Source organism: Trachurus trachurus (genome assembly GCF_905171665.1).
Source record: "Trachurus trachurus genome assembly, chromosome: 20".
Taxonomy (NCBI): domain Eukaryota; kingdom Metazoa; phylum Chordata; class Actinopteri; order Carangiformes; family Carangidae; genus Trachurus; species Trachurus trachurus.
This window is the reverse complement of record NC_139911.1, coordinates 19,034,728-19,049,341: the sequence shown is the minus strand read 5'-3', so window position 1 is coordinate 19,049,341 and position 14,614 is coordinate 19,034,728. Positions and strand designations below refer to the sequence as shown.

The 14,614-nt window shown below is 40.9% G+C and overlaps 1 protein-coding gene across 3 annotated transcripts in view; it reads left to right on the top strand.

Moving 5' to 3' along the window:
• Positions 1–8,662, top strand: part of map3k15 (mitogen-activated protein kinase kinase kinase 15) — a 29,170-nt gene extending 20,508 nt beyond the window's left edge. For all 3 annotated transcript variants that reach the window (XM_083995760.1, XM_083995758.1, XM_083995759.1), the window contains 5 exons: positions 848–1,088; positions 4,083–4,195; positions 5,922–6,028; positions 6,125–6,201; positions 7,371–8,662. In XM_083995760.1, the coding sequence (XP_083851886.1) occupies positions 848–1,088; positions 4,083–4,195; positions 5,922–6,028; positions 6,125–6,201; positions 7,371–7,464 (632 nt within the window). In that variant the 3' untranslated portion in view covers positions 7,465–8,662. The remainder of the gene's footprint in view (positions 1–847; positions 1,089–4,082; positions 4,196–5,921; positions 6,029–6,124; positions 6,202–7,370) is intronic.
• Positions 8,663–14,614: the final 5,952 nt, after the last annotated feature.

Sequence of the window (14,614 nt, the reverse complement as noted above, 5' to 3'; positions counted from 1 at the left end):
AGGCAAAAAAAAAGTTAATTGATAGCACTATGAAACTTTCCCAGTTTGTTATGTACATAAAAACCAAGAAAAATGCATTGCAAGTTTTCTGAATCTTATGTTTATATATGCAAATGTGGCGCTAACTCGTTAAATATGTGCTAATTTGCATATATCGCCAAGAACAGAATCACCAACATTGGATGATGCCAGATTCAAAAGCTTGATTTTGTTGATACATTCCACAAGAAACTTTTTTCAGAAGGGATTGTGGCTATGTCCTCTTATCAGCCCTTACATCAGGAAATACCGTGTACAGTCATAAAAAATCAATTTTCGTCCTGTATTTGGTATAAAATATACTTTAAACCTGGCTATGAATGATGTATCAACAAACCCTTCTGCAAATAGAAGCAGGATATAGATAGGAAGAAATGTGGAAGGTTTGGTGAGTGTAGGTACAAGGGAAATGGGTATTTCATATCCTGGTGTGTAAGAAAAACGTCCTGAAAGTTCTGTATTGTAAAATTCCCTACATTTTTATTTGAAACTGCTATTTACAAACACAACACCTAATCAAACCATTAATAATAGACATCCTAAACACATGATTGATAACTGAACAACACAGCAGGAAGTTATTCATATGAAATGAACAGAGAAATTTATGGACACAATCTGGCAAAATGAAGTAAAATAAACAACTAATTGTGTGCCACTAGTTTGAAAGAAGACATGTTTAGGAAGCAAAATATCTCAAAATCGACCCCCCAAAAAAGGAAAATGGCATCTTTGAGGGTGCTGTCTCGCCTTAATTCACAGTAACATGTCATGGCCTTAACCCTTGACCTTTGACCCCTCCTGACAGAGCTACAGACCCACTTCGGCCCAGCGTCAGAGTGCGAGGGAGCAGAGAAAGAGGACGAGGTGGATGAGGAGGAAGTAGAGTTCGGCCCCGTTCTGGCTCCTCAGGCGGACGACACGGGCCCGACGGCCGACCCCACCCACTCGGCGGTGGGCGCGCTGAACTCGACCCCCTCCCAGGAGAACCAGCGCTCCCATCATCAGCTGGGAGCTCAGCTGGGACGGCTCAAACAAGAGACGAACAGGTGAACAAAACACACAATTCCTACACTGCGATCACCGTTCTGGCCCATTCTTATGAACGCAACATATCATTAACAGCTGGAGGGAGTTTCTTCACATCTGGCGCATACAGTACTGTATGTCCAGTGGGACTCAGAAATGAAGTGTTTAGAATCATGTGGTCAAAAGTGAAAGGTCACTGCAATGTGAGTGAACACATTTTTGGCAATAACACAGAAGTCATTCATAAGATAATTATGAGTAAGAGTCACACACCTGCAAAGTGGAAATTCAAGTTCTTGTGGTGAAGCAACGCCGGTTAAGGAAGCTCAAATTGAAGAGTTCAACACGTACTTCCCTAGAGAACACACACGCATGGAAAACTACCCACAAATTCTCATTCCACTCATATCTGTGAACGGAAGTGGAAGAGATTGTGCGGCTAGAAGTAAACACACACATGCCTGAACCTGGAAAGTGGCGGAAATACACACGCAAGCATGTTACTAATCCAGCACCCTCAGGCCTGCGTGTCTCCACACTGTGAAGGTGACACGCACTGTCGCGTGACGTCGACGGTGATCGATAAACCTTCACACATACACCATATTACTCAGCAGAACAGATGTGTTTTGTATTTGTACTTTTTAAAACCTAATGAAATTCTCACTAAATGAAGATTTTCTCTGTAAGGAGACATGTGGCTGCATGAATATAACAATAAGTAAATTATAAAAAAAAAGAACACAAACACATTGGTACAGAATATCAATACACAAGCTCATAGAGATTATTTAACATTTAAAAAATGAGGTGCTGATACTACTGTACACGCAGGAGAAAGGCTGTCTGATTTTAGACGTTGGAGAGATTAGTGTGAAAATGACTCATTGCAAAACTTTCTTTTGCTTTGATACAGTAACTGTTATTGTTAAATTGTCTACTGAAGGCTGCGTGTGACGAAGGGATTACTGATGTGTGAGTCGAAGATAAGGTACAGCTGCATCTCTCCAGGAAAGGAAAAAGGTTGTCATAATCACATACCTGTAATTGCATTAACTGATTTATTGCAATTAAAATTAATTCAAGTTGATTCAGAAATAAAGCTACACAACACAGCAGTAGTAATTGTGACAATATATGATGCTGCTTCTAAATTTACTGTTCTATTACAAGTTTGAAACAGGAATCAACATCTTGAGAAAACATGCAGCAGTTCCCTCTTTAATACTTGCATTCACATTTCAAAATAACGCGTTGAAGTCATGACAATGTCTTGGATTAAAAATTAAAATATTATATATTCTTACCATTTATCATATCTCTGTTATTAAAGTCCCTCAGTAACTGGATTCAGAGATTTCACTTGATATTTCTTTACATCTTTTTGATGTTTGAGCCTCTGAGTTCTCTTTGTATTGACCCTTTTCTTTTTACATTTTCACTTTCTACATCTTCAGCCACACGTCTCAATGGTTAAATTTAAGTTAAGATTTTGATCAAATTTGTTGAGTAATGACTAATATGACTAATATTAACTGAACAGTATCAGTGTAATTTTTTTCCCATCATTTTGGGTAACGACCATGAAGTCGTGTGAACGGTTAGTTGATCCTGTTTATTCGGCTGCACCCGTCCGTTGACACTGAAACCAAGGAGGTTAAAAAAAGCGCAGTTGATGCTTCTGTTGTCTTTGTGTCTATTTTTAACAGGGGAACGATTCAGTGTACAGTGCTGCTATTTGTTTTACTGCGGGGATTAACAGTGTGGGCTAATGTGGACACAGTCATTACAGGGAAGACAGAAGATGTCAACTGCCGTGGAAGTGGTCACTTAAATAGACGCATTGCAGAGATTGTGTGTCATGTTCAGGTTATGTGCAAATAGAGGAGTTTTGGAATAATTGAGATGTTTGTCTTCTTACGTGGATTTCAACAAAATACTTTTGTCTTATTTAAAGCCCCTGCACGGTCGCTTTTAACTGGATACGCAAAAGTCTCTGGTTTCTGCTGATGTGTCTCTGTTACCTACAACAGCAAATGAGCCCATCGGTGTGAAGATACACTATTTCTAAGTAGTCTAATTCTATACCTCTGGAAGGCATGGTCGGGTCGGACCACTGACAAAACAAAAAAAAAAGCAAGTCCCGTCTTCTTTCCGATGTTTCCAAAACAAATCTACACAAACGTCTTCACGACAGTGGGAAATGCAGTCTTCATTCCGGCAAAACACCACCGCTTTCGTCCACAGGGGCCGCCAAAATCAACACTAAATGAAAAGTATGTACAGGGGCTTTAAGCATTTATTTCAAAATGTTGACCTGAGTCTCTCTTCTCTCTTATTGCATATAGCATAATGCTGCTACTTCTCCATGTTCGAGTCATATTCATGTGCCTTATATTCATTAGTTTGCCTTGTTAATTTGGGACTTGATATGTTAAACCAGTAGCCTAGAAATCTAGACGCACCCTAGCGGCAGCAAAAATATTTGCTCCGTAGGTGGGTCTAGAAACGAGCCATAGGAACTTTTTGAGTCTCGAACACCGATTGTGTTCACCAATCACAGCGCTCTATCTGTTTAGAGAGTCGTTGGGCGGGCTTAACACGATGACGACATACATTTTAATTGGCTTGTCAGGCTAACGGCATCCTGCTCTTTGCGCTGATTGGTCGTAGCGCTCAAGCACTACCCTATTGCGTGCAGAGGCAGTTTGAAAGACAGCCTTCATCCCGCCCCCTGGATTGAGCCGACGTCTACCGGTCGTTGCCAGACTATACATTTTAATGATATAGTCTGGCTTGTCAGGCTATTAAACCAGCACATTCAGCAGGAAACACCTAAAAGCTTTTCCATCTACATGTAGGCCTGTTTTAACTTTTTCCAGATTAAATAATTTGCTTTTTGAAAAAGTGTACTTCTTCTGCAAAGTTCTTATTCCCATAGTGACCCTGAACAGTGCCACTGGTGCATTGCCAGACTAAGTTCCCTTGCCTGTTGTCTGTGGTGGTCTGTGTAGGCTGCTGGAGGAGCTGCTGCAGAAGGAGAAGGAGTACCAGCAGGTCCTGAAGGCCACGCTGCAGCAGAGAACACACGACCTGGAGCTGGTCAGAGCCCGACACAGACCTCCAGGTAAACACCCAATAACACCGGGGTCCCACAGGGATGTATGTTGAGCCCTTTCCTGTACATTCTTTACACCAATGACTGCCTTAGCATTTCACCCACCACATCATATCTCAAATACTCTGACGACACAGCCATCCTTGCACTTCTCTCAGACAACCAATCCACTCTGGACTATCACAACACAGTCACCCATTTCACCAAATGGTGCACAGACAACCATCTCCAAATCAATGTCCATAAAACAAAGGAATTACTGTTTAGGCCCCCCCCTCACCCCAGCACCCCACCATCATAAACACCCAAACAGTCGAGACAGTGGACACATTCAAAATAAATACATTCAAAAACAAAGACTGTCAGCCATCTGCAAACTTAAAGGACTATACGTGGCACCTCACCTCCTGTTGTTACTCTATCAAAGCATTATTCAACCCATCCTTCTGTACTGTTCCACATGTTTCTTCACCATGCTTTCTGTCACAAATCGGGCCAAACTCACACGCATCACAAACACAGCTGCTAAAATCATTGGTCTCCCCACACCCAACCTTACAGAACTAAAAGAAAAATCCATCAACCGCTTAGCAAACTCCATAGTTCAAGACACCACTCACCCACTGCACCAATACATCACCCCACTACCCTCAGGGCAAAGATACAGTTGTGTATACCATTGTTGTCTGCCCTGCTGTCTGTCTTGTGACGTATGTCCTTCGTTGTAATGTGCAGTCTGTGAAGACAAATTTCCCCATGGGGGACAAATAAACTTAATCTAATCTAATCTAACTAATTGATGGATTAGTCTTCTCTGTCTACTTGATCAACACTTCATCTCTGTTTTGTTGCGTATTTTCATAGTAAAGTGATGCTGCACACTTGTAGCCATTGATGTCAAATACTTTTAGTTTAATAGTTAAAGGGATAGTTCAACATTTTGGCAAATTGGCCCATTGCCATAATCCCTATAGTTTTAGGATAGTAGGTTCATTACCTTTAATTGTCGATGCAAGTTGTTTTTAGAACGGTGGAGCAGAGCCGCTGCTGCTCAGAGCTACCCTACAGAGGCTAATGGGATTTCTTGGTTTCCCTCATAAACTCATCAAATACACAATCCAACAACTCCCAAACGCTCTGGTGGACAAGTTGTGACCTGCATATTCACCACACTATGAGATAATAACGGAACGTTACGAGACAGAGTTGTTTTCGTGGTAAATTCATGCAAAACCGCTAATGCGTGTTCCCATCGAGGGCAGTTTTTCGGCAAGCAGTCTCTGCCTTTGCCTCGAAAACAACTCTGTCTGGTAACGCTCTGTTATTATCTCATAGCGTGGTGAATGTGCAGGTCACAACTTGTCCACGAGAGCGTTTTGGAGAAGTTGGGTTGTGTATTTGATGAGGGAAACCAAGATAATCCCATGAGCCTCCATAGTGTAGCTCTGAGTAGCTAACGGCTCTGCTCCGCCATTCTAAAAATTAGCTTGCACCGACAGTTAAAGGTAACGAACCTACTCCTAAAACTATAGAGATTATGGCAATGGGCCAATTTGCCAAAATGTTTAAACAAACATGACCAACGTTTCGACCGAGGTCTTCATCAGGGTACAAGAACAATGTTGGTCATGTTTGTTTAACTTTATTAAACCAAAAGTATTTGACGTCAATGGCGGCAAGTGTGCGGTGTGTTGTCAGCACCTCATAAACAAGTATCTTTTGTTTCTTATTTCAGACATTTCCCCTCCTTCCATCTTCCACATCCCAGCGGACCACGAGCCAGACAAGCAGCTCACCGATTGGCTGAAGGAACAGGGGGCAGACGCTGACACCATTGATAAGGTTGAATGCCCGTTGACTTTGGTTTGTGTACAGTTTCCTCTCCTTCTGGTGGAATTATAACAGCTCACTGGTGATTCTCTGGGGTTTCCATTCTAGTTTGTGTTGGAAGAATACTCACTGACTGATGTTCTCAATGAAGTTACCAAAGATGACCTCCGCTGTCTACGTCTACGGTATTTACTTTTTCATATCTGTGTATCATGCGACAGAAAAGCCACATCAGATCAAGTTACCAAGACACTGATACAATACACAATTTAGCTCTCTAATATTCCATAAATGATTAAATAGCCATTTTGCAAAAGTTAAAGTCCATGGCCTCATGGATTTCTCCAGGCCTGCATGGCCTCAGGCTGTCTCTCTGTAAACTCAGCGTGTGCTTCTGGGAGCTAACGTTTTTTTTTTTTTTTTTTTACTTTAGCACACCTTGCACATTTTTTGCCTGCAGTGTTATAAAACATTTAAAAGAAACTGTCCACAGCTCAATGCCTTCAATGAGGAAGTTTTGCAAGCCATCAGGCAAATTTTGCGTCTTCAGTTTCCTCTTCGTCTCTGTATCTAAGACGTCATGCAAGTTTGTGATGACAGTGTTGGGACTTAAAGGGATAGTTCAACATTTTGGCAAATCGGCCATTGCCATAATCCCTATAGTCATAGCAGTAGGTTCGTTACCTTTAATTGTTGGTGCAAACTGTTTTTAGAACGGTGAAGCCGAGCCGCGAGCTGCTCAGAGCTACGCTACGGAGGCTAATGGGATTCCTTGGTTTCCCTCATCAAACTGAGTTTATTTTCGAGGCAAATGCAGAGACTACTTGCCGAAAAACTACCACTGACGGGAACGCGTATCAGCTGTTTTGCATGTATTTACCTCGAAAACAACTCTGTCTCGTAACGTTCCGTTATTATCTCACAGCGTGATGAATGTGCAGGTCACAACTTGTCCACGAGAGCGTTTTGGAGTTGTTGGATTGTGTATTCGATGAGTTTGATGAGGGAAACCAAGAAATCCCATTAGCCTCTGTAGCGTATCTCTGAGCAGCTTGCGGCTCTGCTCCGCCGGTCTAAAAATAGCTTGCACTGACCTCCTCGTAAAACTATAGTATAGGGATTACAGCAATGGGCCAATTTGCCAAAATGTTGAACTACTGTCCCTTTAAGGTTCTCTGCTTGATAAAGTCTTTCATCAAAAATGAAATTAAGACTTTGAAAAGTGAGAGTCCCAAGAGTATATTTCTCTAAGGTGAGGGTGCAACAGTTTATTTGTTTTTTTGTTTGCTAGCCACACAATATAATGTTACCACCCTAGTTAAAGTGACTGTGATGAACCCATCTGTCCCCTCAGGGGTGGAGTCCTCTGCCGCATCTGGCGAGCCATCCAACGGCACCGAGAGAGAGAGAGGGTGACGGGCGACGCGCGCTCAGAAGATGATGCATGACGGGACATGTAGACTACAACTCTGGAGGACTCTGTATTGCAGAAACACGCACACACAGACACACACACACACACTACCAGCCTTTCTCTTACTCCACTCTCCCGTTTCATGTATCTTATGCACAGGACCGACTGAGCCTTTGCTCCTCTGTGCATCTCCATACAGAGTCAGACTTGACCAGACCAAAGCGCTTTAGTGCAGGCACTAGTTGTATGTATCTTTATGTGCACTTAAATGTGTATTTGTGCCACATCATGAGCTTGTGCTTGAGGATTTTCTATTGAAATTAGTATTTTAGCAAACAAGGAACCCCTCAGTCTTTCTTTAGTGTATGACATACCAGATGTAGAATTGAAAAAAGGCTTTTTAGAACTGTCTTACTGTTCAGATGCCAGTATATTATAAACCAGTGATCCCCAATTCCTTAATGACTCCTTAAAATGAAGCAATGTCTACCTGGGACTCTCCACTGTGGCCTTCATGTGTACAGGATTTACGTGAACAGTTCAACCAAATATTTTTCCTCTTTCTTGTTAACATGAAGGATTCTTCGACACTTGAAGAGGTGAATGTGTCTTTTACAAGAAGCAAACAAGTTACAAAAACGTATACTTTGTTTAATATTTGGTTAGCAGGTTGAATGTCTTTGTCAAATTATTGCAGAACACATGTTTGGTATGAGTACATACATTACTCTTGTTCCTGCAAAATGTGAAGTATCAAATTGTATCAAAAAATTCCATTTTAAACCACCTGTATTTTTCAAATCTCCATAACCTTTGGCCTGATTTGTGTGTCATCAAAAGTCTGAGCTCATTATCAGACAAGACAGATTCGTCAAAGTATTCCAGCTTATCATTTACTAGTTTATTATTCTAAAACTGTGCATACGGTGAAATGCAAGCAACCACAGACACTGTTTTAGCAAAAGCCTAATGCCTTACTATGACTGAAATGTGCACACACCATGACTGCCAGCCCATTGCCGCTTTTATATTTGTATCCTCTTATTTATTAGTTGTTAAATTCCTTTACATTTCTCGAAGTGAAGTAGCTGTTGTTTTCTCGTCTGTGTGTACCTGTATTTAAATTGTTTGGTTTTTTTTTATTCCATCTAGGACACTACTGCATATGTACACAACTATTGTACATAATGTGCTTGTCTGTTTCCTGGTTAACGGCAATAAACCATAAAGTAATGGAACTGTTGTCACCTGGAAGTATTTATGAGGGCATTGTTGAGTATGATCCATGGCAAAATTAAATGTGACACCATCACCCATGCCGTCACGACCTCTACTTACTGTATAGTGCCTATAGCACTCATTCATTCCTTTAATCTTCCACTGATCAACCTCTCACCTGCCTAAAATACTTTTAACCATTACAGCATGACGTCTCACCTGCTCCCCCCTTTCCCCCTCAACTGATTCTATCATATCTGAGCCTCTGCTAGTTTCCAGCCTGTTTATGACCATTGATGACCAAACTACTGAGTCCAGCCTGGGGTTACCAGGTATTTAGATCTGTGACAGTCATCTAATACCAGTCGGTCTTAACAACTTTTCTTTTTTCTTTTCTAGGCGTCTGTGTGCCTGGATAACAGAAAGAATGCTCATCACTTATCTCTGATGGTAGATCTTTATCTCTGGGAATTTCTTCCTCATTTTAGTTAGTTCCACATACAACACAATTTGATCTCAAGTTGGCCGGACCAGTAAAATAATAGCATTATGACTGATAAATAATTAGAATTTTTCCCTTTTTTTGTGCAAACAATTAACTATCCTTTTACAAAACATCATGAACCACCTGTAATTTCTTATGAAAAATATGCGCAATTTCAACAATTATATCTGTCTTTTATGTAATTTTCACACTTGGCAAATTCATCCCACAAGCCGGATTGGACTTTTTCGATGATTAAATAATGCTAACTAATGCTTATTAACAGTTAGTTTGTGCAATGTCACTGCACATTATTCCACAGTAATCCATCAATTTATTTTTGAGATCAGTCCAGGCCACATTAGAGACATCCATATACCCACACCATTAGTGATGATCATGTCTAATCACATGGTTATGGCTATATTGCTCCCATCACTCATCTGCAACATAAAACCCACTGCTGACTTCTTTTTATCAAAGAAACAGTCCCAATGACAGCTTCTTAAAGTTGTGTGTTCTGCATGGTTACACTTCCTGCCTCCACATTAATAAAATGCATTCAATTAGCTGATCCATCATCAAGCTAAACGGCAAAGTTTCCACACGGCCTTGTTTGACAGTTTGATCCCATTACATTGAAGCCTCACCTTGAAACTTGGCAGTGAAAGCACAGCAGGTTATGTCAACTGATATGCAACACCTTAACCAACCAACCAAACAAGTTTTTACATACAAGGATAATGCTGCTCTGTAAAGGACCGGCTTGTCTTTTGCCTCTGTTAACACCAGCTGGAAGTATACTCAAGACACAGACCAGGGTTGCCAACTCACACACGCTCTGACGCTCAAGAGAGAAATCTCACGCCAAATCGGACTTATTTTATGTTGTACATTTTTCCACTCATCACCTACTCATTTCCGAATGACTGTAAACAAGCTCTAGTCTTACGTACAGTAGGCTCTAAACCACTCCAGTGTCTAATGTGTTATTTACACTTTTCTCTGATTATTGATTCGCTGAAAACATTTACCATCATTACGTCAGTGACGTCCGTCTGCTGCTTCGGTGTTGGTCAGACAGCCCAGACCCCCAGGCCCCACTAGAGGGGTTTAATTTGCCACCTATTCCACCTCTACTCAGTTTGCAGGTATGGTGTATGTGTGTGTCTGTGTGTGGAAGAGAGAAAAATGACATTAAACATTACTATTATTATTATTATTATTATTATTATGGACAGCTCTCCTCCCTGTCTGCCCCCCCCCAACCTCCTGGCGCCACCAACAGAATCTCACTCCAGCCGAGGACCAAAGGTTGGCAACCCTCCCTGACAGACTAGACAAGTTAATGCGTCATTTATAGGGGAAATCAGTTTTTCCTGCATGTATCATTGGACAGTCACTATATCATCTTGGAAAGACCCTGCATTATCAGTTTAATTTTCTCCTGTAGCCTGGTTAATAAGTTAGTCACAGAAAACCCCTCTATGCAACAGACCGCTGAGGAAAATGGTCTAAAAAAAAGTTTAATCAACATTCAATGAAGTGATGCAGTGAAGTGTATTAAATGAGACACACAGACTGCAAACTGTTCAAAATTTGCAACATATTAATCTATTTGCTAAATACAGTTGGTTAGTTAGCTTAGCATACTAATGTAGCTGCACACAAACTGAGGTGTAAAACAACAGGGAAGAGAAGTAGGTTACATTCTTTGTATGTATAACCTGCTGATGAGATAATCCATAAGATTTAGGAATGTGGATTTTGTTATTGCCTGACAGTGTTAGCCTTTAGAGCTATGGTTGGGAGCGTGCCTATGTTCCCACAGCCCTATGTTCCCACTGGACTCTCTCTACCTATCTGGACTCTAATCTATCTGGCCTGTCAAGCCTCTACCTGGTCTTTTTACTAAACTTAACCAACTCCTATCTTCATTGCCTAAACCCAACCAATGGTGGGACCAAAGGGCTGTGGGAACATAGGGCCTAATTTTCAGTGACAACAAAAGTTAGAAATGTGGGAACATACTGTAGGGCTGAGGGAACATAGGGCTGTGGGAACATAGGAATGACCCTGCTATGGTTAACCACCTGCTTGCTGGTGCATTTTTGCCTCACAGATATGAAAACACGCAGAATAGTAAATAACTTGATTTTGCCAAATGTAGAACTAGCCTATATGTTAAAAAAAACATGCTATATTTCATGTTAATTAAACATTTGCACGGTCATTCTGATGTGTGGCTTTCATGAGCTTGCAGTCATATGATGTCACAAACAATACATAACTAGGAAAACTCTGAAAGGAAGATGGTAAACTTAATGTTGACAGCTCAATTATCTATGTAAGCATTTGTGACTTAACTATCCTCTCGACATTCCTTTGACCCTACACAGTTTTGTAATTAGCTTGTTATGATAGTTTCATCATACTGAGATGTTGTAACTTTGATAGGGACAGTTTTAGAATGAAAAAAGTAAGTGTGTAGCTACAGTCTAAATAAATAGTAAGGGTCGTGGAAAAGCAAAGTATCTTTGCATTGGGTTTTGGTCAAAATCACAGCAATACAGCTTCTTATTTTCTGGCTGCTGCCATAGGCCTTACCAAGTTAAACTGCAGACATTTTTTCATACACATATTTTAGATCATTATCACAAGCTATTGCAGCAGATTTCCGGTTTACAAACAGGCTACACCAGGTTGGTGGAGGACATTACCCCCGTGGATCATGTCTGTGTATTTTTAATGAAGGTGATACTCTTCAAAAAGTGGCAGAGGACAAAGGATTTTGTTTCCAGTGTGGGTGCAGTTCAGACTTTAGTCTTTCTCCTCCGTAGGCGGTGATGGATCCTCACTCCTTTACGAGCTTTTCTGCTGCTGAATAGAAACACAGAACAAGGCCGTCTGTTTTACGTCACAGGAACAGGAGTTTTGCAATAGGGTGATTTATGATTGCACCACACCACTCACAAAGTTGTATCAGAGTGAGAACAAGAACATTGGGTAAAGTAAAAAGGCGGGAGCTTATTAAATCCCCACCCATTTGTGCTTAATCTCATCATAACTGTTGCTTGTGTAGCCAATCAACCTGCCTTCAGGAACCAGGAACTGGACAAGAGGACCTCAAAACAGTAGCCTACTAGAATAGAATAGGAAATGCTTTATTAATCCCTATAGGATATAGCTAGCCTATTACTAATAGCCTACAGTGTCCTCCTATTTGACATTCTGTGTGGATTCAGTTATTCCAACCCCAAATGAGGTTGTTTACAGAAATGAACCCTGTATATCCAATGAACTAATACAAAAAGACAAAAACACTTAATTCTGGTCACTAGCTGGTGAAGTAGACTCAGTAGCCTACTGTTATGTACTGACAAAACAGCAATCTAAAGCAGCCTGGCAAGAAATAAAATCACTGGCAGCCATTAATCAGCATATCATTTAGACCAGACCATTAGAGGGCAAAGTGTGGATGACACCGACTTGTCACATGCTTTAAATTTGTTTTTGTTTTTTCTTGGTCTGACAGATTTCCACAGTAAGAGAATGTAGATGAGCTCAATTGTGTCTTCCCAATTCTCTTCCAAATGTTTGCTGATGGAAGCCTGTATGGAAAAAATGGACTACAATACCCATCTACGTAGATGCCAAAGACCTGGATGAATTCAAACAGGTTGCACGTATATTTCGAGAAAAGAGCTGCTTCCACGACTAAGACTAAAGCTATCAACTGCTGGTTCTTAAGGTGTTGTATTGTAGTATAATAACTATAGTTACCTATAAGTAAGGGTGGGGACTAACTGGTATTTTGGTGGCAAAATAGACGCCATCTCTTTGGTGGTTGCTAATATGTGCTGATAACGGGAGATACCCTATGTGAAGATACATTTATTTTATGTTACCTGCTCACAAACTGGGCATCCCTGGGCTTTGTATAATGTGAGTTAGTTAATTTGCTGCTAATGATCACGGCCCACATTGAAGATAGCACTGTATCTTTAGATGTCAGGTATTGCTCTCACTTCAACTAATGAGTGGGGGTTGATACACCAGAATGGGCTTTATGCACAGCTCCACTACTTCCTGATATAAGACAGCTCCTTTATTTCCTGTCTTACATTATTGGACCAACTGATTAATCCAGGTGTGCCTGTGAGGTTAGACACACCTGGATTAATCAGTTGGTCCAATAATGTAAGACAGAAAATAAAGGAGCTGGCTTATTTCAGGAAGTAGTGGAGCTGTGCATAAAGCCCATTGGAGTTTAGAGGTGGCAAAAAGAATTTTGTTGTGCATTGTTAAGATATGTGTGCTTGCATGTCTCACCATAAAATTGCAAGAAGGTTTTGCATCTTTTGGGGTGTTGGGTCCACACATATGTTGCGGCCTCTCCACTTTAGTATGCTTGAAGAGAAACAGAAACAGTACAAATGAAACCGAGGCACAGACCGTCAGATAAGCAGCAAGGCTCAAGGACGGTCATGTGAAAATAACCTCAAAACGAGGTGAAATTGTTGCGAGAAAGTACTGTACTGTAAATTTCAGGTGCTGACGGGAAACGAGAATGCTGTAAACGGGGAAGTGGGTCAATGTGAAAGGAAAGAAAATGGTTTGAGTTCAAAGAGTCGTACAGTGTATCCTAAACACAAGCGCAGAAGAAAAGAAGGGATTATGCAAGAGATAATCTTACACTGCATTAATGTTACAATTTTCTTTGATGTCCTGCAACTGACACCACACCGTCCCTCCTCTTTTTAAGATGGAGTTCACAGCACGAGCTTTGGAGACGGACGTACAGCAGCCACTTTGTCCTGCAAGAGCACAAGCACATGCACGGGTACAACGGTCATCTGATATACAGTAATACTTCAGATAACATCTTGAAGGTTGATGGTTGTTGGCTCCTCTGTCTTTTGTGGGATTTAGTTATTCTCCAGTGTAGCTGTTGATGAGTCCCTTTAGTTGGACAACATTATTTACAAGTGATATGCAGTACAGTGTTCGACCGGCATCTTGCAAACTCAAATTTCTGCCATTACCTCATCTAAGCATTACAACAAACTACATGCCAGTGATTGGGATTTGACGACACCCAAATCTACAAATATAAACAGATTTAAGCCAATGTTCACACATTTTTATATCATTGATGCCTTTTTTACTCTCATACTCTGAGAAAGAGATCTCAGACTTTTGGACTCTACAGTATGCACAGGCCTTCTTCTTTAACACAACAATAGCAAGAGAGTGAGATGAATCATCTTAAGAAAATACATTCGGGCAAGAAACGTGACATATATTATGACGTCAAATAATTTAAAAAAAGAACTGTGATCATTCTGCAATTATTTTAATCTCTGCAAACAAAGACTTACCTGCTGCCTGAATCAGCGTGAGCGTACTGCTACCTGTGAGAGCCAGCCAAACAAGACCGAGCAGAACAATGGAAAGAAGCCTCATTTGAGACATCGGGCTG